This window comes from Taeniopygia guttata, chromosome 27 (genome assembly GCF_048771995.1).
Source record: "Taeniopygia guttata chromosome 27, bTaeGut7.mat, whole genome shotgun sequence".
In the NCBI taxonomy this organism is placed as follows: Eukaryota; Metazoa; Chordata; class Aves; order Passeriformes; family Estrildidae; genus Taeniopygia; species Taeniopygia guttata.
In genome coordinates this window covers 3,993,458-4,014,626 of record NC_133052.1, presented here as the reverse complement: position 1 = coordinate 4,014,626, position 21,169 = coordinate 3,993,458, and the positions used below count along the sequence as shown (strand labels likewise).

At 55.0% G+C, this 21,169-nt stretch overlaps 2 protein-coding genes across 5 annotated transcripts; one reads left to right on the top strand and one right to left on the bottom strand.

Annotated features, from left to right (window-relative positions):
• Positions 1–498: 498 nt before the first annotated feature.
• Positions 499–8,204, bottom strand: CCDC43 (coiled-coil domain containing 43). The gene is made up of 5 exons (XM_030256036.4): positions 7,974–8,204; positions 5,428–5,515; positions 3,849–3,984; positions 3,194–3,249; positions 499–1,919 (listed from the first exon to the last, which is right to left on the bottom strand). The coding sequence occupies exons 1-5, from the start codon at positions 8,202–8,204 to the stop codon at positions 1,732–1,734; spliced, it is 699 nt and encodes a 232-aa protein (XP_030111896.4). The 3' UTR covers positions 499–1,731.
• A 269-nt stretch (positions 8,205–8,473) lies between these two features.
• On the top strand, positions 8,474–19,743 carry DBF4B (DBF4B-CDC7 kinase regulatory subunit). 4 transcript variants are annotated; one of them, XM_030256034.4, is made up of 11 exons: positions 8,474–8,605; positions 9,747–9,938; positions 11,200–11,250; positions 11,864–11,933; positions 12,762–12,832; positions 13,522–13,558; positions 15,418–15,460; positions 16,308–16,424; positions 16,588–16,708; positions 17,336–17,445; positions 17,944–19,743. In XM_030256034.4, the coding sequence occupies exons 1-11, from the start codon at positions 8,495–8,497 to the stop codon at positions 19,262–19,264; spliced, it is 2,244 nt and encodes a 747-aa protein (XP_030111894.4). In that variant the 5' UTR covers positions 8,474–8,494; the 3' UTR covers positions 19,265–19,743. The 4 variants fall into 4 exon arrangements, with proteins under 4 accessions (XP_030111894.4, XP_030111895.4, XP_072775152.1 ...); XM_030256035.4 differs by lacking the exons at positions 11,864–11,933; positions 12,762–12,832; XM_072919051.1 differs by lacking the exons at positions 8,474–8,605; positions 11,864–11,933; positions 12,762–12,832; positions 13,522–13,558 and having other exon boundaries at positions 8,829–9,938.
• The last annotated feature ends 1,426 nt before the right edge of the window (positions 19,744–21,169 follow it).

The window sequence follows — 21,169 nt, the reverse complement described above, 5'->3', positions numbered from 1 at the left end:
CTTTGGCTGACAGAGATAGGCAGCAGCTGCTCCCAGAGCAAGTGGGATGCCAGCAGGAGGTGAGATCGCCCCTGCTGCCAGCCTGCTGAGCCCTGCAGGTGTCCCGGGCTGCCTCGGGCCCAGACAGAGCCAGGGCTGGTGCACGGGGCTCCAGGGCACCAGGAAGTGAGAGCTGGGGCTGAGTGACACCCCCTCCCTCCAGAGCTGCCCCTGCCCTGTTCCACTGCAGTCCCACACCCTGGCAGCTGCCTGAGCCACCTGAAATACCAACCAGGAACCGCCACAGTGCACCAGGCCAGGCTGGGGAGCAGCACAGCTGGGTCAGCTCCCAGGAAAGAGAGCACCACAGCCCTGAGAAACAAGGCCTGAATGAAGCTGAATCTGCACCAAGGCAGCAACAGGGGACCCTTCAGAAATGCTGCTGCTGGGCAAGGGGCCAGCAAGGACACATCACTGGCACTGCCATCATGAATGGCAACATCACTTGGAGGACCCCACTTCTTGGCCAATCAAGATTTATTATTCAAGTCCAAAGACAAAGCAGTTGGAGACTCACACACACACACAGAGCAGCAGCTTGAGGGGAAGGCCTGGCCCTGGAGTCAGAGCGGTGCTGAAAATGGCGCTGGGTCGGGCACCCTGGGAGTGCAGGAGCACAGGAGCTCAGCACAGGTCACCTCACAGCAAGCAGGCACCCAGAGCATGCTGCAGCACAGAAACCAGGCACCCCCATTCCTCCCACAGCCCCTCCTTCCCCCTCCGTTCACAGGATTAGTGTTCTCCTTCCTCAGTGGACACCACCATCACAAAAAGGCTGGAGCAGCAGGGATGAGCCCTTTGGAGGGAGAAGGAGCATTCAGGAGGAGCACTGCATTTCCTGACAGCAGCTGTGCCCAACGGGCAGTGATCCCCAGTGCATTCCCTGCTCACCCTGCTTGTGCCAAACCAGCTTCAGAGCTTCACCCAGGCAACAGCCATGGAAGTAACAGTCCATGTTCACCCCACAGAACATCAGGGAGCACCATTTTCCAGCTCTCTGCAGTCTTAAAACTGCGTTAGGAGTGTGGTTTGCTGCTGCTGAGGCCAATGCTCCTGCCTGGGCAGTGTTTCCCTCACTCACAGTCCACAGGTGATGCAGTCACATCACTGCAGCTCACCTCCATTTCACACATCTCACTCCTCTGCTCAGGCAGCCCAGCACTGCTCTGTGCTGATCTCAGCTCCAGTCCTGCTCCCCCAGCCCAGCCCGAGCAGGGCCGGAGCGTTGGCCTCAGCAGTGCAAACACGGGGATTTGCAAAGACATTTTTCAAGGCTTGTGCCAATGAATTCATGTGTGCCCTGGGGCAGCGTGTCCTGGCTCGTGGCAGGACAAGCTCAGCTCAAGCCTTGGCCAGTGCAGGGGCAGCTCCTACACCATGCTCTGCTCCCAGGTGGTCAGAAGTAAAAATGGATCAATTTAACAATATGACATAATCACTTCACCTTTCTTTGGTACAGACACTGGCCACAAGCACTGACTGGGACACTGATACCACAAGCACAAGGCACACTGAGTCCAGGAGCTGCTCAGAGATTCTGTTCTGCTATGTAACAAAACAAAACAAGAAAAAAAAGGCACCGCTTCCCAAGAACTGCTCCTGGCCACGTGCCTGGAATTCTTGCTGCTTTTAAAACACACACCGTATTCAGAATTAATTTTATCCTTTGAGAGTCCAACTGGAAATCACCAGCTACCGCTTCCGCTCGCCTTTCTGTGTTCGTTTCTTCTCCTTCTCCTTCCGCTCCTGCTTGGCCAGCTTGTCCTTCTCCCGCTGCAGTTTATCCTGCTCCTTCTTCTTCTGGAACTCATCCCGCAGCAGCTCCCGCTCCAGCTTCCTGGCATTCAGGACATCCTCCACGTTGGTGTTTCGGAACAGCGCTGGGGCGGGCTAAGGCCGACAACGCTCTGGCTGAGGTCACGGGAGAAGCTGCCTTGGCACATGGGAAGTTTGTTCTACCTCCCCCCTCACCTTCTGACTCCCTGTTTCCTCACCAGGCAGGTAAGGAATTGGGAAATGGGGAATGCAGAAAGGAGAAGGAATCTCTTGCTTTTCCAGAAAGAAAAGTCAGGTTGAGAAAACACCCGCTCCAAAAGAAGGAAGTGTCTGGAGCACAAGTCTGATGAGGAGTGGCAGAGGGAGCTGGGGGGGCTCAGCCTGGAGAAAAGGAGCTTCTCACTTTCCAAAACTCCCTGACAGGAGGGGACAGCCAGGCTCTGCTCCCAGGGAACAGGGACAGGACAAGAGGTAACAGCCTCAAGTTATGCCAGGAGAGGTTCAGGTTGGATATTGGAAAAACTACTTCACAGGAAGGGTGGTCAGGCATTGGCACCTGGGGACAGGGGTGAGTGGTGGCCTTGGCAGTGATGGGGGAATGGTTGGACTCAATCCCAGAGGGCTCTCCCAACCTTAGTGATTCTATGGTTTTTTCCTAGAAAAATGAGGTTGCCTACTGGTTCTTAAGACTGATGTGTAAAAATACATGTCAAACCTCTACAAACCTGAAAGGAAGCAAACACACAGGGCACAGCCTCGAGTGGGTTCACTGCAGCTCTGTGTGACACGTGTGAACACATACATACATGTACATACATGTGTGTATGTGCAGACAGACAGGTACACATGTCCCTAACATGGGGACAAGAATAACTTAGGTTTCATATTTAATTATATGACAAAATCTGCTTCCATCTTAAATTTGCCAGCTGGGAGCTCAAGGATAGGCCCAATTCTGAGACAGACACAGGCCCCTTGGTCCTGCCCACCCTGAGTGTTCAGGTGCACCACGGCCTGCCAAGCTTCATTCCTAACACGATTGCCCTCTTTGGACACCAGTTAACATTAACCTGATGTTCTGGGAGCATTGTCCTTATCAATAAGCATGTTCTATGAAACTACAAAAAGGTATAAGATGGAAAGAGGGGAGGAGAAGGAAATGAATGGCAGGGTTTGTGTGAGTGCTGCACACAGAGCACACGGACTGTCACTGTGAGCAAGGTCAGGGCACACAGAGAAAAAGCAATCCCCAAGCTTAAAAGGTGGCCCTACAGAAACAGGGAGACTAGCACAGGGAGAGAAGGATGGGAAACTCACCATGAAGGCTGCCTGCAGTTACTAGGCAAGCAGCCTGAGTCACCAGGCATTCAAAGGATACATTTTTCTGATCCCATATTTACAGCTGTCGTCAATCCATCCTGTTCATCCCCACCAGTGAGAGAATTAAGGAAACACAGACATCAGTAATGATCTTGTGCCTCTCTACAGCCACACTTCACTCAAATAACAGCCTTATAAAGCCAGGAAGAAGCAGCTGGACTCTCACAGACCAGGTATGCACAGCTCCCACCCTCAGCTCCTGCTGCTCCAGGGCCAGATGCAGTTGCCTACAATTCACTCTGCTGGGCAGGGAAGAGCTCATTCTTCAGCACCATGAACTTCTAACCCTCCCACCCCACACACTCTCTGTAAAGGATTATTTCAGCAGATTTCTCCTGGGAAAGCAAGAGAGAAACTCAGCACCAGCTGCTGAGGGATGAGGGCATTCACTGCTCTCCTGCCACACACCTGGGCTGGGCAAAGCGCCACAGCCACGTGCTGGTGGGGACAAACACCCTCCCAGGAGCATCTGCTCCCAGCACTCCACAAACAAGGAGCTTCCGTGCTCTGTCCATGGCAGTTATTTTATCCAAGGAAGACTGCAAGGCTTCCCCAGCTCTCCCCAGCAGACCTGCAGAGCTGGGAGGGCGTTGTTGTTCAAGGTGGTTTCGAGCAGGTCCCTCAGGGCCCTGAGCAGTGCAGGAAAAGGATATTCCTCCTCATCAGTCACGTTGGCATACTGGGCCAGCAGCGCAGCCTTCCTCTGCTTCTCCTCCTGGGACACCTCCTTGGGCTTCACCACTATCCTGGCCTGCTTCTCCATCATGCTGGTGATGGCCTGGACCTCATCTGGCAGGAGAGGAGTGACAGGATCAGCCCAGGCCACAGACACGGCCACCGAGCCCCTGGTGTCACTCTGCCTCCCCCACCCAGCCCTTGTCCTGCAGTAACATTGTCCTGGGGAAATGCACCCGCCCAAAGGGAGACATCTCATCCAAAAACACCCCCCGAGCTTCTCCCAAGGGTGCTGTCAAAGCCAGCTGCTTTGGGGAATTCCAGCTGGGATCTGGGAGAGATGGAGCTGCTGAGGAGCCACCACGGGGCTGGCTAGTGCCAGCATGGGGCTGACAGCCTGAGGTGACAGGGCTTCTCTCCTGGAGGGGGAATTCCCTGTGCTGCACCCACTGTTATTCCTGGAGCAAGGGAAGTTTCACAGTGAAACTGGAATCAGTCAGGCTCTGGCTAATGAAAATCCATTTGACTCCAAATCACATTCTCTTCCACTTCAAAGCAGCTTAATAAGTTTACTTAAGTATGTACTTAATCCCCATCAGAGAGAAATTCTGAAAACCTGAAGTGAGGGATCAGTTCCATGCTCTCCCTTTCTTTCCAGCCAAGAGAGACCAACAGCTGATTTACCTTCTAACACTGAAATTCCACTGCCACTTCCTAAAATGACATCTGGGTTTTGATGCCAGGTTTTTTTTTTCAGTCTGTTAATCACTTATCCTCAGGACTCTGTTATTCTGAGTGGATACACAGTTCAGTGGGGATTTATCCTTTTATGGAACCCCAGTGATAAAATTTCACCTGGAACTCCACGAACCCAGACACACTGTGCTGCCTTTTGATAATAAGAAAAATCCAGACACAGACAGAAGCAGCACAGGTTTCTAGACCATAATAGCTGCAGTGCCAGCACTGAGCAGAGACAGCCCTGGACGTGCTGGGAAAGGAGGTTTCTGAAAAAACCACAGAATGCTTTGGGCTGGAGCTTAATGACCATTTCATCAGAAAAAAAATCCTATAGAAGAAGAAAAACACACAAAAAAAAACCTGCACCAAAACCACACACATGGCTGGGGGGACAATGACGACACAAACAAAACAAAAAACAACCAAAAAACCAAACCAATACAAACAGTAAAAAAAATAACCACCACAAAAAAAAAAAAAAAAAAAAAACACTGATGCTAAACCAAAAAACAACAGAAGGCCAAAAACCCCAAAAACAAGCAAAAAAAAACCCTCAAAAACCACTTTTCCCCTGCAGGATGATGAACCCAAAGAGCAGCAAATGCTGGGGCAGCCCAAAGTGAAGCTGCTCATTCCCGTGCCAGATGAAAGAGTAACTGAGCAGCAATGGAGTGAGAGGCAGGTCAGACCTGCAGCCGTGGGGCAGCACTGGTTTAACTCCCACCAGGACAAACACAAAGTTCCCTTTGAGGTGAGGCCCTGCAGGTCACCCCACACTGAGACCAGGGCACAGCACCCCAAAGCACAGCACTCTACCTTCTTTCTCCTCTTTGGAATCAACGACCTGGGAGTCAGACCACCTCTCCACAACCTCCCTGCACACATCGTTCAAGAGATCTTCTTCCTAGAAAGGGAAAAGAGACTCCTCAGACTTGGAACAGCACCAGTCAGACAAGAAAAGCAGCAGCTACAAAGGATCTGCATGCCCAACAGTCAGCTCAGGAACAGCATTTCACCTCATGTCTGCCTGTTAAATACACACAGGGCTCTGGTTTCCCTGGGATGACACAACCACACCGTGCCTGCTCACTGTGCACACCAACAGCTCTGACACAAGGGTGGCTGTGCCCACACCCAGGAGGCCATTGGGGGTCTTGGCTCCCAAAACCTCCAGTCTTGCATCCTCTCTCTTCCTGAGCAAGGCCACAGGGAAGTGAGTCAGTGCTACCTGCACGCCCAGCTCACTAAAGGGAATAAATTACATGGGATAAATCATAGGCAGGGCCAGTGCAGGGCTGGAACCGCTGTGCTGGTGCTGCCAGACCATCGCCTCCCACCTGCAGGGACATCCTGGTCTCCCTGGACCTGCCTGGAACATTAAACACGACTTAGAAGTGGCAGTGGGACACATCCCCCTGCTCCAGCAGGGGCTCCTCCAGGGGAATCTCTGCTCCAGCAGATCTCCAGGGGCTGCAGGGGCACTGCTGCCTCACCATGTCCCACCACAGAACCTCAGGGGAATCCCAGCCACGGTGCCTGGAGCAGCTCCTGACCCTGCAGAGCTGCTCCTCTCACAGCTTCTCTCTCCTCTCTCCAGCTGTGCTCCTGAAAGTGGCTTTTTCCCCTCCTTAAATTTGTTACCTAAAGGTGCTGGATGTCTTGGAGCTGATTGGCATTTGCTCCATGGAAGGCAGGAGAGCCAAATACCACAGATGGGGGGTCACAGAGCTCAGGGGCCACCACCAAATATTTCCAAAAAACAAGAAATTATCTTGGTTTGGCATGCACTAAATACAGAGAAAAATCAACCACGGAAAATACAAGTGAGGTGGATTCTGTTTGGTTTAAAGAGAAGAACTGGACAGAAAGGCAACTCAATTTAAAGTTTCTTGATTAGGAATGATAGAAAATCATTAGTGCAAGACATGATCAGGACTGAGGAACCATGGACATGAGAGCAGATGTCACCTGAGACGTCAGCTTATTTTAATAAGGTTTGTGAAACACAAACAAGTGAACAAAAAAATCCCCTGTAATTTATGTATGGAACTAGGAGAAGAGACTTGGCAAGAAAACCCCCAAATTCACCAAATAAAACACTGTTTCAAAAGTCAGTACAGAAATAAGCACAGAGTCTAAAAATAAAGAAACAAAAAAAAAAGATATTAAAAAAGAACAGACTACAAGGAGTAATTACAAAGTCTGAGGGTTCAAGAGACAAATATGTTTTACAGGAAAGGCAGAGAAATCAAAGTGAGCCACTTTGTGAGCACTGAGCAGAAAGGAGAAACAGCGGAAAACAGAATATCAGGAAAGGGGAACATCAGTGGCAGAGCCAGGACACACTTCCCAGGCCTGGAGCGGGCCAGGCACAGTGACAGGGGTGGAATGAAGTCTGGTAATTACAGGGAGGTTAATTAACCTCGACTACTGCAGAGCAGCACTTTGCAAAGACATCTGGCTCCATCCCTCAGGATGCAGCCTTTGCTTCTCCAGCTCTTTCAGGCTCAAAGCTGCACTGCCACAGCTGAAGGAGCTCACTGCTGTGCCCCCAGGGACAGCAGGGGAGGCTGCTCTGACTTTTAGGAAACCCTAAAAGTGGAATAGCACAGTCAGTGTACAGAAGGAATGGTGTCATACCTGCGATAACAAAAAGCTGATTGTGCCTGCCCAGTCCCTTTGGGTTTTGTGCTCCCACACTGATAAAATCAGCGACAGCCGCTAAGCAGACAGTTCCCAACATCAGCACTACTCATGACTTAACATTTTACACTGTGAAGCATCCATTTATGAAAAATCCCGAGACATAGCCACTGTAAAAATCCTACAAGGAGGATTACCCAAGAGAAATCCCTCCCTGCTCTCTCCCGGCTCCCGGGAATCCGGCAGGAGCAGAGGCAAGCCCTGCCCACCCACGGCTGTTCCTGTCCGTCCCAGCCCAGCGGGATCCGATTCCTGACGGACAAGGCGTGTGTGAGGCACGAGAGCACCGCCCCAACCTCCTGCCGGAGGATTTTACCATCCCAAGTCACCTCTCGAGTGCCAGGCCGCCCAGCTCGCGGTGAACGCTGCACCCAAACACAAACCGAGGGATCGATCCCTGTGCTCCCCACGAACAGCCCCTTCCACAGAGCTTCCATCAGCCCGAGCCTGCCACAAAACCCTTCCCCAAACAACACCAAAACCCCGCAAGGCTCGCGGGTGGGGGCAGGAGCCCCTGGGTGTGGGTGTGCTCCCAGTCCGGGGGTACCGCGCCAGGGCTGCGGGGATCCGCCCCGCTGCACCCCCGGAGCCCCCGGCGGGAGCGGGGCGGGCGGCGAGACCCCGCAGGCCCGGGGCCGGGAGGGACCCCCGCCCCTCACCAGGCAGGCGGCCAGGACGGCCCGCAGCGCCTCCAGCCGCTCCTCGTCGCTCTCCTCCTCCCGCAGCAGCCCCTCGATGTAGGCGCCGTACACGGCGCGGTCCAGCCCCAGCGCGTCCAGCCGCGCCGCGAGCCAGGCCGGGAAGGGCGGCGGCTCCGGGAGCAGGACGGGGACCGGGACCGGGATCGCGATCGGGAGCGGCGCCGCGCCCGCCCCGCCGGGCGCCGCCATCTTGCGCCTGCAGAGGGAGGACACGGCGGCCGCGGCGGGACAAACTTGTGGCCCCAGCGGGCGCGGAGGGAGCGGGGTCGGGGTCAGGATTGGGGTCGGTGCGGACGGGAGCGGCGGGGCCGAGCGGGCGGCCCGGTGTGCTCGGTGTGCTCCGTGTGCGCCCTTGGCACGGCTTCTCCTTCCCCCGGAGAGCGGCTTCGCGGGGAGCGGCGCGTCCCTGCGCGGCCGCCGTGCGGGGCGGGGCGGCGGCGGAATTTAAACGCGGACGAGCGGCGGGCCCGGGTAGGGCCATGGCCGGCGCGGCCTCCCCGCGGCCCCTCCGCGGACAGTCCTTCTACCTGGACCTGCCGAGCGGCCGCAGCGCCCGGCAGCTGGCGGAGGCCATCGGGCGGCTCGGGGGGGTGAGCGCGGCCCGGGGCCGTGAGGGGCCGTGAGGGGCCCGGGGCCGTGAGGGGCCGTGAGGGGCCCGGGGCCGTGAGGGGCCGTGAGGGGTCCGGGGCCGTGAGGGGCCGTGAGGGACCCGGGGCCGTGAGGGGCCGTGAGGGGCCCGGGGCCGTGAGGGGCCGTGAGGGGCCCGGGGCCGTGAGGGACTCGGGGCCGTGAGGGGCCGTGAGGGGTCCGGGGCCGTGAGGGGCCGTGAGGGGCCCGGGGCCCTGAGGGGCCCCTGGCAGTGGCGGCGGTCTCGGGGGGTGTCTTGGGGCGGCTTCGCCCTTTCTCTGACTCTGCTCATTTTTCAGTGTTTCCTGATTTCCTTGTTTTCCCGGTGGTCGGTTCCTCCGCCCCCTGGAGTGTCGTTTGGATGGGGAGGTTGTGATTGCCTCTCTTCTGTGCCTGAAGCACAACCTGCAGTGACCCTTGTGGCACTTCACACCCACTTCATGGTTTGGGAATCTCCACCTACAGAGGTTCTGCAGTGGAGCAGAACCAGCTTGTTCATTCAGCAGCTGTTATTTTGGGCTGCCCAGATCTTTATCTTCCTGAGGGCTTCACACCTGGGCCCTGTGACTCTCTGCCCCCTGCACAAATTCTGAGAAGCCAAGTCCTTATTGGCTTACAATACCATTAGTGTCCAAACTTTTGGGTTTCCACCTCTTTCTTGTGCAAAGGTGTGTGTATGTTTCATCTCTCTGGTTCCCTCCTGCCCTGTTGTCTGTGGAGCTGCTTGCTCAGTTGTTCACTTTCTCCTTTATTTTTCTAAAACTGGTTATGTTCTCCTGAGAACAGAGCTCCTCCAGGCTGATCTATGATGTCCAGACCCGTTTCCTTTGATGTTGGGAGTTTTTTTTTGAAAGCACTGTGTGAGGAGTAGGTGGTGGTGACAGTCAGGGATGTCTGGATCTGATTTTCTGGTGACTATTTGCAGTAAATCTCTAGGGCATCCCAGGATCTCCTGGTCAGTATGGAAGGAAAGAAGGAATGTGATTGCTGCCAGCAGCCCCTGGCTGTGTGGGAGTAGAGCCAGGGCCAGCAGCTTTGTTCAGCAGGGCTCTGTCAGCTCGGGGTCAGACACTTGCAGAGCTGCTCTGTTCTGTCTCGCTGCAGGTGACCGAAAGCTTCCTCAGCAAAGAAGTCACCTGCGTGGTGTCCAGCAACAGAGAGGCCAAGCGGGGCCAGGCCAGGGCTCGGGAGGAGAAGCAGAACAGCCCAGCTGCAGAAGGCACAAAATCCACGAGCTCAGCGCCTGCTGCCCCCAAAGGCACCCCAGCCAGACCTTGCCAGAAGCCACCATCCACTGTAAGAGCTACAAGGGGTCTGTAGGGTAGAATCTGCAGCTAGCTTTGGAAGGTGGAGTTGTTCCTGCTCTGAGCAAATATTCTGTGTGGTTTTCTCCCTGCTCTGTTCCTGTTTCCCTGGCTGTCCCTATTCATACTCTTGTTCATTGTGTCTGCCATCATTGTCTACTCAAATGTGCATGTCACAGCTTTGGGCTGCAATCAAGGAATCTGCTGGAATGGCAGGGGATGTGGAGGCCTTGGCTGGCTTCCTGAGGGAACAGGCAGAGGTGTGGTGAGAAAAGCCAGAGAAATATAGACAGGGAAAGCCATTGTAGACTCACAGTCACAGGGCAAGGCCCCTGTACTCTGGGAGGAGATCCATGAGGGCCTCCTGCAGGAAGGGGCTTTTCCTGTCCCATTTGCCTGTTGGAGCTGGGCTTTCTGCTCACAAATGCTTGTGGCCAGACTCTAACATCCCACCTTGAATGTGCTGTCTGCTGGAAGCTGTGGCTGGGGAAAGGCAGCTGCCCCAGTCCAGGCCTGGGGAATCTCTGCCAACTGGAGCTGAACCACCTGCAGTGGGAAACCTGAGCTGCAGAGGTTTCTCCCCATTTTGGTCCCCTGTCCTGGCTCCCAGCACTGTCCCTTGTCTTACAAAGGGCTGAACCAATCTGCTGAGACTGTTGTCTCAGGGGGACCTGATCTGTCTACAACTCCTTGATGGGAGGTTGTAGCCAGATGGGGCTTGGTTACTTCTCCCAGGTAACAAGTGACAGGGCAAGAGAAAGCAGCCTCAAGTTGTGCTGGACAGGTTTAGATTGGATGTTAGTGAAAACTCCTTCATGGAAAGGTTTTCCAATCCTGGCACAGCTGCCCAGGGCAGTGGTGGAGTCCCCATCCCTGGAGGGATTGAAAAACTCTGTGGGTGTGGCACTTGGGGACGTGGGTCAGTGGTGACCTTGGCCGTCCTGGGGAGGGGTTGGACTTGATGACTTTACAGGGCTTTTCCAGCCTGAACAATTCCATGATGCAGCAGGCAGTTTGCAAGCTAAATTGCTGCTTCCTCTTGGCTCACTCTGGAGCCTCCATTTCCCTGCTGGTCAATAATTCCAAGCCTTGGCTGGTGCTGGTGGTGCAGCTGAGTGGTCCTCTCTGCAGTTTGCCTTCTCTGAAAGGCACTTTCCCCTGGCAGAGATGAGCCCAGCAGAGTGAGGGCATCCCCAGGGATTGTTGCTCTCCAGCTCTTTGCCGTGACCTGTTCGTGTCTTCTCTCTCCACAGGCGCTGCTGAGCCGGGGAAAGGAGCTGCTGAACAAGGCCATGAAGAACCAGGTGAGCAGCCTTGGATGGGCTCTGCTGGGGCTGGGTGTGCTCAGAGCTCTGCTGAGCAGAGCAGAACCAGTGCCAGCCTTCCTGCAGAGCCCCTGCCTTGCTGACAGAGCAGATCCCGGGGCAAGGAAAGGCACAAAACAGTTGCTTGTGGCCTGCAGAATGCTGTGTAGTGCTCCTGGTCACTGTGTTTCTGGAGCCATGTCATCCAGTGTTGTACCTCTGAGGCCTGTCCCGGCCATCTGGGTGCTCAACACAAGAGAATTATTAACACAAGACCTGTTGTTAGATGAATTTTTAGCCTAAGAAGAACTAAAGCAATGTAGCTGAGGCAAAAGGCTCCCCTGCAGTCCTTTTCCTGAGGCCACTAATGGCCAGATAAATCTCAGTGCCCACTTAGAAGCTCATGTTGTAGCGGGGATGAAACATTTGTCCAAGATGCTGCTGTTAATTTGGGATGGATAAAGCATGAGCTCTATCCTTTACTGCTGTGCCCTGGTTTTAACAACAGCCATGCTCTGCTCTGTCAGTTGGGCAGCAGGAAGGGCTCTGAGCTCGGTTTAGAGCTGCACGTGGCTGTGCTTTGAGCTGTGCTTTGCCAAACCTCTCTGTGCAGGACTCCTGCAGTGGCAGCAGCATCCTCGCCAACGCTCGCCTGTGGGGAGTCCAGATCCTGCATGTGGATGGTATCCTTCACTGTGGGGTGCCAGGAGGCTGCTGGCAATGAGGGATTTTGGAGACAGGTGGAGCAGAAGTGATGTAAGAATAGTAGAACAGACAGAAGAAATTGCAAGCAAATATCCTGGAGTGATGCCATCCTGGCCGGGCTGGGTCTGCTCTCAAACACCAGATTTGTGTGTACAGAATGTGCCACTGTCACATTTGCAACTGCAAACACAGGCTACATTGTCATGTACCGAAGGTGGAACATTAGGAAATGTCAATATCTTGGTCAGTACCTCAATTTGTTCCAAAAATACCATTTTTACTAATTAACTGTAAGTACAATCATGATACAGGCAGGATTTGGTTGGGTTTAATTAGGAAGTGCTGGTGTTTGAGGACCTGTTCTGGAAGGCACCTCCTGTCCCCGTGATGGATGGGGAGGGGGTGATGGGAAAGGCAGATGGTGGAACTCTGCTACTAATAATAGGTGTGGAGTAAAAGGTTCCTGAGTGTCTGCTGACAGTGACATACAGCTGTGGCTGAGCCTGTCTGGATCCTGTCCCTGGGCTCTGCTCAGCCTCTGGGGCTGCCAGACCTTGGGCTCTGCTCTGTGTGCTGCACAGCTCCTGCCAGGGTCTCCTTCCCACAGAGCCCCAGCAGCCTCCAGCTCTGCTGGAGAGCAAATCCCTCAAAGTGTTCTCTTGGCTTCATCTTGGACCATTCCCTGGGGGAGAAGTTGTGTCAGGGGCTGCAGGCTTTTCCCAGGGCGTGGGGGGTGCTCTGCAGTCTGAGGGGAACAGCTCCCTTCCTTGGCTGAGCTTTGGCTCTTTGACATCCCACCTGCACAGAAATGTTGTCCTATGCCCAGCAGCTGCTGAGAGCCATCTCGGGAGCAAGGAAGCAGTGCCAGAAGACAGAGGTAACCACTTACCTGCAGCCAATTTCAGGAGTTCAGGGCTCCTGGGCAGCTTTGAACAGTTCTTGTAGCAGCTTCAGTGCCAGTGGGTCAGTCAGGGGGATGCTGGAGCCTATCTGGTGCTTGTGTTAGTGATGAAGATGAAAAGATTCAAAGAATTTTTATAAACTTGGGGGTAAATCCAGATGAGAACGAGGCAGCTGTTGCTAAGTATCAGCATTCATAGCACAGCTAATACTGACTTTGACCCTAAGGGTCATGGTTTAACCCCAGATGGCAACTCAGTCTCACGCAGCCCCCCTCTGAGATCCTCCTGGGATGGGGAGAGAACTGGGAGAGACAAAGTGAGAAAGTTTATGAATTGAGATAAAGATGATTTAGTAGGGAAAGCAAAAGCCACACACATGAGCAAAGTGAAGTAAGATGATGACGATGTGGCTGGTACACTGGCTCACCAAAGGATTGGTTAATGCATTGGAGAGGTCAGAGGGGAGGTGGGATGTAAGGACAGGGCATGGCAGCCTTGATGTTGTATTTCAACTAACCCTGAGTAACTTGGGAGACAGAATGAGGGGAGGTGCTCTAGGTGGTACAGGAGCTCTGAAGTGGTGAGTGAGGCTGCTGCTCTGGGATCAGCAACTGCAGCTCTGCTTGTGCTGCTCCCATGCTGAACATGTCCCTTTTTTCTCTAGGTGAAATGCCCTGCCTCCAAATCCAAAATTCACAAAGGTAGGCCTGGAAGTTGTGCTGCTGTTTATGCTCAGATGTGGAGCTGCTTGGAGAAGCTTCATTTAGAATTTGAAATACATCAAAACCTTTGGCAATCCCAAAATCTGCCAGCTCTTTAGGTAGTTCCCCTTGAATGGGTTCTGTTACTCCTTGTTGGAGACTGGCTGCAGCCTCCCAGGACAGCTGGGGACCTTTGATTTCACGCTGTGTTTGAAAATCCTAAAAAACCCTTTCCTGCCAGCTCCCAGCATCCCAAGGCACCTGTGACAGTGCTGCTGCACATTGAATCCAGCAGCTTAAAGAAGGTTTTGAGGAATAATGCATCCTGCAGAGGAGAGCGTGTTCCTCCCAGCCCACTCACTTCTGTTGGGCTGAGATGTGCTGCTGAGACACCGAGCTGGGGATGGCTCTGCCAGGGAGGAGGGAGGGGGAACAGCCAGGTTCTCATCTGCAATTAGACAGGAGCCAATTGTGCTGCTGAAATTGGCACTGGTGACGTTTGACTGGAGCAGGCTCCAACCTGGATGGTGTGTGAGACTTGGGGGTTATTGGGGTTATTTCCCAGTTTGGGCTGAGGGGAAGGTGCTGAAGAAAGGCTCAAGAAGCTGTTGGATGTAGCAGATTGAGCCTGCAAGCTCTGAGACCTGTGCTGGGCACACTCTGAGCCTGGCCTGGGGTCTTGCAGTGCCATCAGAGCCGTTTGTCACTGCTGGGATCACTCAGGACCTGTGCACCCATCTGAGCTGGATCTGGGGCCTGCACGTGGCCTCTCTCTCAGAAGTGCTGAGCATTTGGCAGTGTTTGCATGGAAAAAACTTGATCCTGTACTGAAATAGCAGCTTCAGTGACGTAGCAGCACATTTGAGGCAAGCAGAGGGTGAGGCTGGTGAGGACAGGTGGGCTCAGCCTTTCTGGGGAAGGAGGGTGAAATATCTCTGGAAAAAATAGCACTGAGTGCTAGGATCACAAGAAAACAAAACTCGCCCTTTAGAGGCCGTGAGGGAGGCAGGAGAGGCTTGGTTTCAGGGTCAGGCAGATGCCTTGTGGGAACACCTTGGTGTTTTTTGTTTCTTAGCCAGATCAGGACTCAGGTTTCCAAGGTGAGCGTAATGTGAGTGGAACGTACCTGCAGGACAGGAGGGACCTTGGAGCCTCCCCTCCCAGCCTGGCTCTGAAAACATTTTCGCTCAATGCACTGCTGAGGCTCTTTTGCTCTCTTCTTGCTCTCCAAAGGAAGCAAAGCTGCTGTGTGCCCTCCTTGAGGACTGATACTGCTCTCGAGTAGTGTCCTGGTGCCAGGCTTGGCTGGCAGCACCTTGGTTTGTCTCCAGCATGTCTTGCTGCTTTGACATCACCATCCTGGCCTGAGCCAGGGTGATGAGCCAGGTTCTGCACTTGAGGCAGGGTGAATGGAGGAGAAGGTGCTGGAAGTTGTCGCAGAGCTCTGAGCCAGTGCAGCAGCAGCTGCTGCAGTTCCTGAGTTCCCTTCTCATGCTCAGTGGCACGTTGTGGAGGGGGCTGTGTGACAATTCTTGTGATTGGAGTCAGAATGCTCAGGGTTAGGCCAGTGGCTGTATGGCTGAGGAGGCATTAAAGATGTGAGGGGATGGCTGAATACTCTTTCAAAGGTGAAATGTCCCATGGTTGGGCTGCCTAGGGTTTGGTCACCCCACTGCACACTTGGGGCCAGGGGTGTTGAGGATCACCTGAAGAGCTGTTTTGTCTGTGCTTGGCCACCACTTGCCATTCACCAGTGCCAGAAATTCTGATGCACTCAGCTCTGGAGCCCAGTTCTGTTGGGGAATGAGTGACTAAGTAGGGAATTTGACCAGAAAACTAACCAGGTGTCTCTCTGGCAGGAAAATTGAAGCCCCCTTTTCTGAAAGTTGAAGACCAGAGCAGGTAAATTAGACCTTCCTAAATATCCTACCCTAAAACCTCGGGGTCTCTCCTTCACTGGTTTCATTCCCAGGGACTGTTCTGCCCATGAGGCAGAGCCTGGCTTCTGTGCAGACCCTGGGAAGTTGACTCTCTCCTAGGTGGAGTTTAGAGAAACAATCCAGGTGTCTTGTGTGTCAGGGAGAAAAAAGGTGTTAAACGAGACTTGACAGCAGTTTCCTTCCATGTGTGATCCTCATCAGGTCACTTAATCCCCCCAAGCCCTCGGCAGTGAGGAGTGAGATTGAAGCCCGGGAGGTCAGGGCCTGTAACTTGAGGACAGCCTTGGGCACAGGGGACCTGATCCCTGTGGTGTTTCTGAGGAGTCTGTAACTCTACCAGCATCCACAGGGCCAATTAATTATTCCAAAGGCAACATTTAAGGCATCTCAATTAAGAGTCAAATACTGGGGTTTACATGCTGCATGCAATGAAATGTGAGGGGAGAGATTGTGGCCTGGGAATCAAAACCCTCTGTGCAGTGGGGTAGCTGGAAGTACTGCACTGCTCTGCCCAGGGGCAAAAGGTGGAATTTGGGCTGAGCAGGCAAACTTACCTTCTGTTCAAAACATGCTCCATTGGGGCTGTTACTGGGAACTGGGTTTAACACTTTAACTGTGTTAAATTAAATGAGAATTTCATTCTCATATGGAGTCAGAAATGGGAACTCTGGCACAGCCACAGGAGAGCACTGGGCAGCATCTCATTGTAAATGAGGTGACACCTTGAGCCCCTCCAGGCTAGAGGAGGGACAGCTCTGAAGCCTTGCTAGCACTGCCATGAGTCTGATAGCCTGATCTGCTGCTTCCAGGCAATTCCGGCCCTTCCACCACCAGTTCCAAAGCTTTCCTGACCTCAACTTCCTGGCACCCAAAAGCTCCAGCCCATTTGAGCCTCTGAAATACTTCTCCATTTCCTGCCAAGCCAGGTAGGCTGCAGCTCCTTCTGTGCAAGTGTCTAACCCCACTCCTCACTGCTGGTTCCTGGGCTCTGGGAACCCACCTGCCTTTGTGCACAAGGAGCCCTGTGCTGGTCCCTGTGGGGTGCAGGCAGCTCAGGCAGGGGGAGGTGACCCTGTCTGTCCCTTGCAGGGGTGCTGAAGGCTGTGCCCTGCACAGCGCCGGGGGGAAGAGCCCCCGCTCCACACACGTGCCCAGGAAAAGGAGGGGGTTTTGTGAGTGCTGCCAAGAGACCTTTGAAGAGCTGCAGAAGGTAAAGGTTCCCCTGGGACCTGGTTCCTTGCAGGAGTTGTGGGGGGAGCACAGAGGTTTTGTTAATCATGTCATACCTGTTAGCACTATGAGCTCCTTCGGGAGGAATTGCTGCATCCAGCAGGATCTGCCCCTGAGATGGGAACGTGGTATATCTGTGTGCCCAGACCAGCAGGTCAGAGCACAGGGGGGTTGAGGGATGGAGCACAACATGCTCCTCTCTTGGGGTGCAAGAGCCTCAAGGATCATCCTATTGCACGATCCATAAGGTGAAGAGTCTGTTCCGTGGCAGCCATGGGGCACCGGCAGATTGAAAAGGTGGGAGGAGGTTTTTTATTTCCTGGAAGGTGCCAAGCAGGGGGCTTTCAGAGCCCAGCTGTTAGTGCCAGACAGTGGTGGTGGAGTCTATTTCCTGCTGCTGGGGAGGCTGTGGGCTGCCCTTGGATCCAGACACAGCCTCCTCATCGGCAGGAGCAGGGAACAGGACACTGTGTGTTCCCAAACCTGGCAGACATTGGCTCTGTCCCTTTGCCCTCTGGTCTGTTAGGCTGTAGGAAGTGCCTGTTACTGCAAATTCCCCTCCTGGCAAAGTTTTGAGTGTTGTTAAAGGGCCTCTGCCACCTTCCAGCATCTCCAGAGCGCCCAGCACCAGAGGTTTGCTCAGGACAGCTCCCAGTACATCCCTGTGGACCGTGTCATCTCCCAGCTCACCAACAGCTTCGTGGAGTGGTCAGCCAAGTAAGTCTGGGGGCCTGGGAACTCCTGGAGCCCATAGGCAGCAGGGTGCTGCATGGCACATCCATGGAATGGGTCCCTGTGCCTGGCAGTCAGAGGCTGAGGCAGGACCAACTTGGCACCTGCTGGGCAAAGCTTAGACAAACCATGGGAGATGTTCCTGCATTTCCATGGGGTTTCTCCTTCAGGGAACTCCCCATGGACTCCTAGTGACTCCTAAACTAGAAAGGGCAGCTGAGCCTACCTCTTCTGTCCCTGTGTCTGACTCAAACCCTGCTGCTCTGTAGCCCCCCCATGCTTGGGCATTGGGATGAAGAGGCTGAGATCCCTTGCGCTGCCCATCTGTGCCAGCAGCAGAGTCATTCTGAGCCTCACCATGCTAAAAGTGCTTCCCTGCTCCTGAGCAAGGGCTGCAAACACTCTGCCCTGCAGGAGAGGCCTTGTCTCCCTGGGGGGAGTGCTGCTGGGGCTGCATGAGCATTAACTGATGGTTCCTCTCAGGGTGCCCTGGTCCTGCCTGGCAGATGAACGTGTAGTGCCTCAAGCACACAGCACTGGAGGAATGCAGCTGCTGCCAGCAGAGCTGGGAAAGGAAGGGGAGCAGCCTGAGCAGGGTGCTGTGGAACTGGTAATGGATACAGAACTGGATCATGGCCTGAAGAGCCAGGGACATTCCCCCTGCCTGCCCAGAGACAGGATCAGAGATCCCAGAGGAGGAGGGGGCTTGCCAAAGCACAGCTCCCTGCAGCTGCCAAGGGGAGCAGGGCTCAGCAGAGGGGTCCATGCTGCCCCTGGTACCATGGGGGAGGCTGGGCTGGGGGCTTCAGGTTTAGGCTTGGCTCCTGAGCTGGGCTGGGGGCCTCGTGCAGCACCCACTCCTGTCAGAGAGGCAATGGCTTCTTCATCTGAACCTCATACACAGCCTGGCTCTGTCAGCCACCCTCCCCAAGCACAGCCTGCCTCCAGGAAGCGCCAGCTGTGCTCCAGACAGAGCTCCCCGGTGGGAAAGAGGCCCAGGCTGGAGCTGGGGTTGGGCCTCTCCCCTCTGGGTGAGCAGATGGAGCCGGTGGGTGGTGGGATGGGGGCACAGGGTGCAGGGCAGGTGTCTGAGCCAGCCCTGCCCGCTGTGCTGGGGGCTGGCAGCCTGCCCCTGGGCACAGAGCTCTCCAGCAGACCTCACAGCTCCCTTGCTGTGGATCTGTGCCTGTGTGAGAGCCCTGGGGAGCCTGCATCCCAGCCAGGATCCCCGGGAGCTGTGGCTGCAGGTTTGGATGCTGGGGAGGCAGCTGCAGCCAGCACTGTCAGCGAGTGTGGCTGGAGCAGGGAGAGACCCCAGGGGAGGCAGTGCAGAGGGGACAGTGACAACACACCCAGGGATGGGAGCAGCACCAGCTGCCCTGCTGGCTGCCTGCCCTCTCCCACACTGCCTGTGGCTGCAGCCAGATGTTGCTGCTCACTCCGTGTCAGGGCAGCAGAAGCGGCCCCAGGAGCTCCCGACGTGCCCAGGCAGGGCACAGAACGGGCACAGAGCCCAGGGGCTGCTCACACCTCCAGCAGGAGCTCCTCGGGGTCAGACTGGGATGTGCAGCTGCTCCCCAGCCTCTCAGGTGTCCAGGGCTGCAGGATCCCAGCTGTGGACAGGGATTTGCTCCAGCAGAGACACGTCAGTGTGAGGGACAGCGGGTACAAGTCTCAGCTCTGCTCCGTGCTGAAGGAGTCAGAGCTGGCCTGGGCAGGCCGAGAGGACAAGAACTGCAGGAACTGCTGCACAGAGACCAGAGGAGCCTCTTTCCCCATACCTGGGACGTTGTTTGGCAGCTAAAACCACCTCCAGGCTGCTCTCTAGAGCCTTGGTGGGAGCTGAGAAGGGGTTGGGGCGGGATTTACCAAGACATCTGTGCCAGGACCAGGAGGCACATCCCGGAGTGAGGGCAGCACTGGCAGCCTGGGCAGCTCTCCTGGTGGGAACTGATGGGGATGCAGTGGCTTCCCTGTCCTTGACTCTGATCTTCCCTCTCTGCTGGCCACGTTTGGAGCCAGCAGCTTCCTCTAAGTCCTCACAGACACTGACACAGTGGTGCCTCTGGAAGCCTCTCTTCAATGGCAGAGGGAGAGCAGAGCCTGTTCCTCCTCTCACATGGTCCCCAGAGCTGCAGAGACTTGGGACAAGAGGGTCATGAGGGTGAGATTTGTGCTCCTCATGTGGTCTGGGTGTTGTCTTTGCATATTTTCAGGTGGTTTTAACTTGTTTGAAGTTTTTTTACAAACTTTTGAACTTTGAAATAAAATGGAGGGATAAGATTCTGCTCTGCCTTACTGTGGGTGGAATGTGTCTGGGAGCAGGAGCAAAGCAGTAGGGGTTGAGGGAGGAAGTTTTGTTGGAAGGGGTCTGTGGGCAATGGGCACCATGCTGAAGGGGGCACAGGGGTTTGTCCAGCCCCAGAACACCACCCCAAATGTGGTTTGCCAGCAGGTGCTGGGAAGCTGTTGTACCCAGTGCAGGGGTGGTGCCCAGCAAGGAGGGGTGTGGAGAAACTGGAGAGCCTGTTCACCTCTCCTGGGTGTGGGGCCAAGGGATAGAGCTCAGGGACGGGCTGGGCTGGCTAAGAGGATGTTCTGGAGTGTCTAAAAGCAGCCCTGTGTCTTCCTGAAGGGAAGTTCCAAGCAGAGTGGAGCCAAGCTGCTTCCAGTGCAGGTTGGAAAAAGGAAAGGCTCAGGGCCCAGGAGGGTGGGACAACCCTGGACCAGGCACTCAGAGGAGTGGGGTCTGTCTGTCCTTGGAGATGTTCAGTCCTTGAGTGAAGGACAGCACTCCCTCCTTACTCCAGGCTCAAAGGCAAGGCTTGAAGTGGGATTGTGTAGTGGGAGCAGGGACTTGGGACGCACGAGGTTCCTCCTGAGCTAAATCCTGCTCCAGTGCAACAGCCACACTCCAGTTCTTTACCAGCCTCTCTAATGGTGGGCTGAGCAAAACTGTGGCAGGAGCTGAACCCCACTGGGCTCCACTGCCATGGAGATGTCCCTGCAGCCACGGGCAGGAAGGTGATCCCTGGGAAAGGGGCTTAGAGCACCAGCCAGCACTGGCCTGGTGTGCTCAGCCTCCCGAGGGAGTGCCCAGCTCTGTGCCCCAGGCAGCAGAGAGTGCCCTGGGGACAGGAACGGCCCCTCCAGGCCCACCAGAGCTCCAAGTGACCCCTGTGGAGAGTGGGATTCCTCACGGTATTGAGCTGACCTGGGAGATCAGCAGTTGTCTGACCAAGCCAGGCCCTTCCAGGGAGGGGAGAGAGACCCCCAAGTGCCATCTGTCCCCTCCTCATGCTGACCAGTGACTTACACCATGGAGTCCCTGCCCTGGGGGAGTGAAGCAATTGCTTCATGGCCCCTTGCGGACCCTCTAGGCCTTGGATCAGGTGTTCAGGCTGGAGATACAGAATCTTGAAATGGTTTGGGTTGGAGGGGACTTAAAAATCATCCAGGGACAGGGACACCTTCCACTAGAGCAGCTGTTCCCTGGCACTGGGTGTAGATCCAGCCTCCTGAGCACCTCTTGGTCCCTGTGGTGCTGAGGAGCACCAGAAGGGCCCTGGGAGGGACTGTCCCCCTCGGGTGGCAGCCTCAGAGCTCCTGAGGAGCCAAGCAGGTGCTGGATCATCTCTGCTGCACCTGATGCTGCAGTTCCTCCCCTTGCTGCACGGAGGAAGAGGAAGGTCCAAGTGGAGCAGGTCCC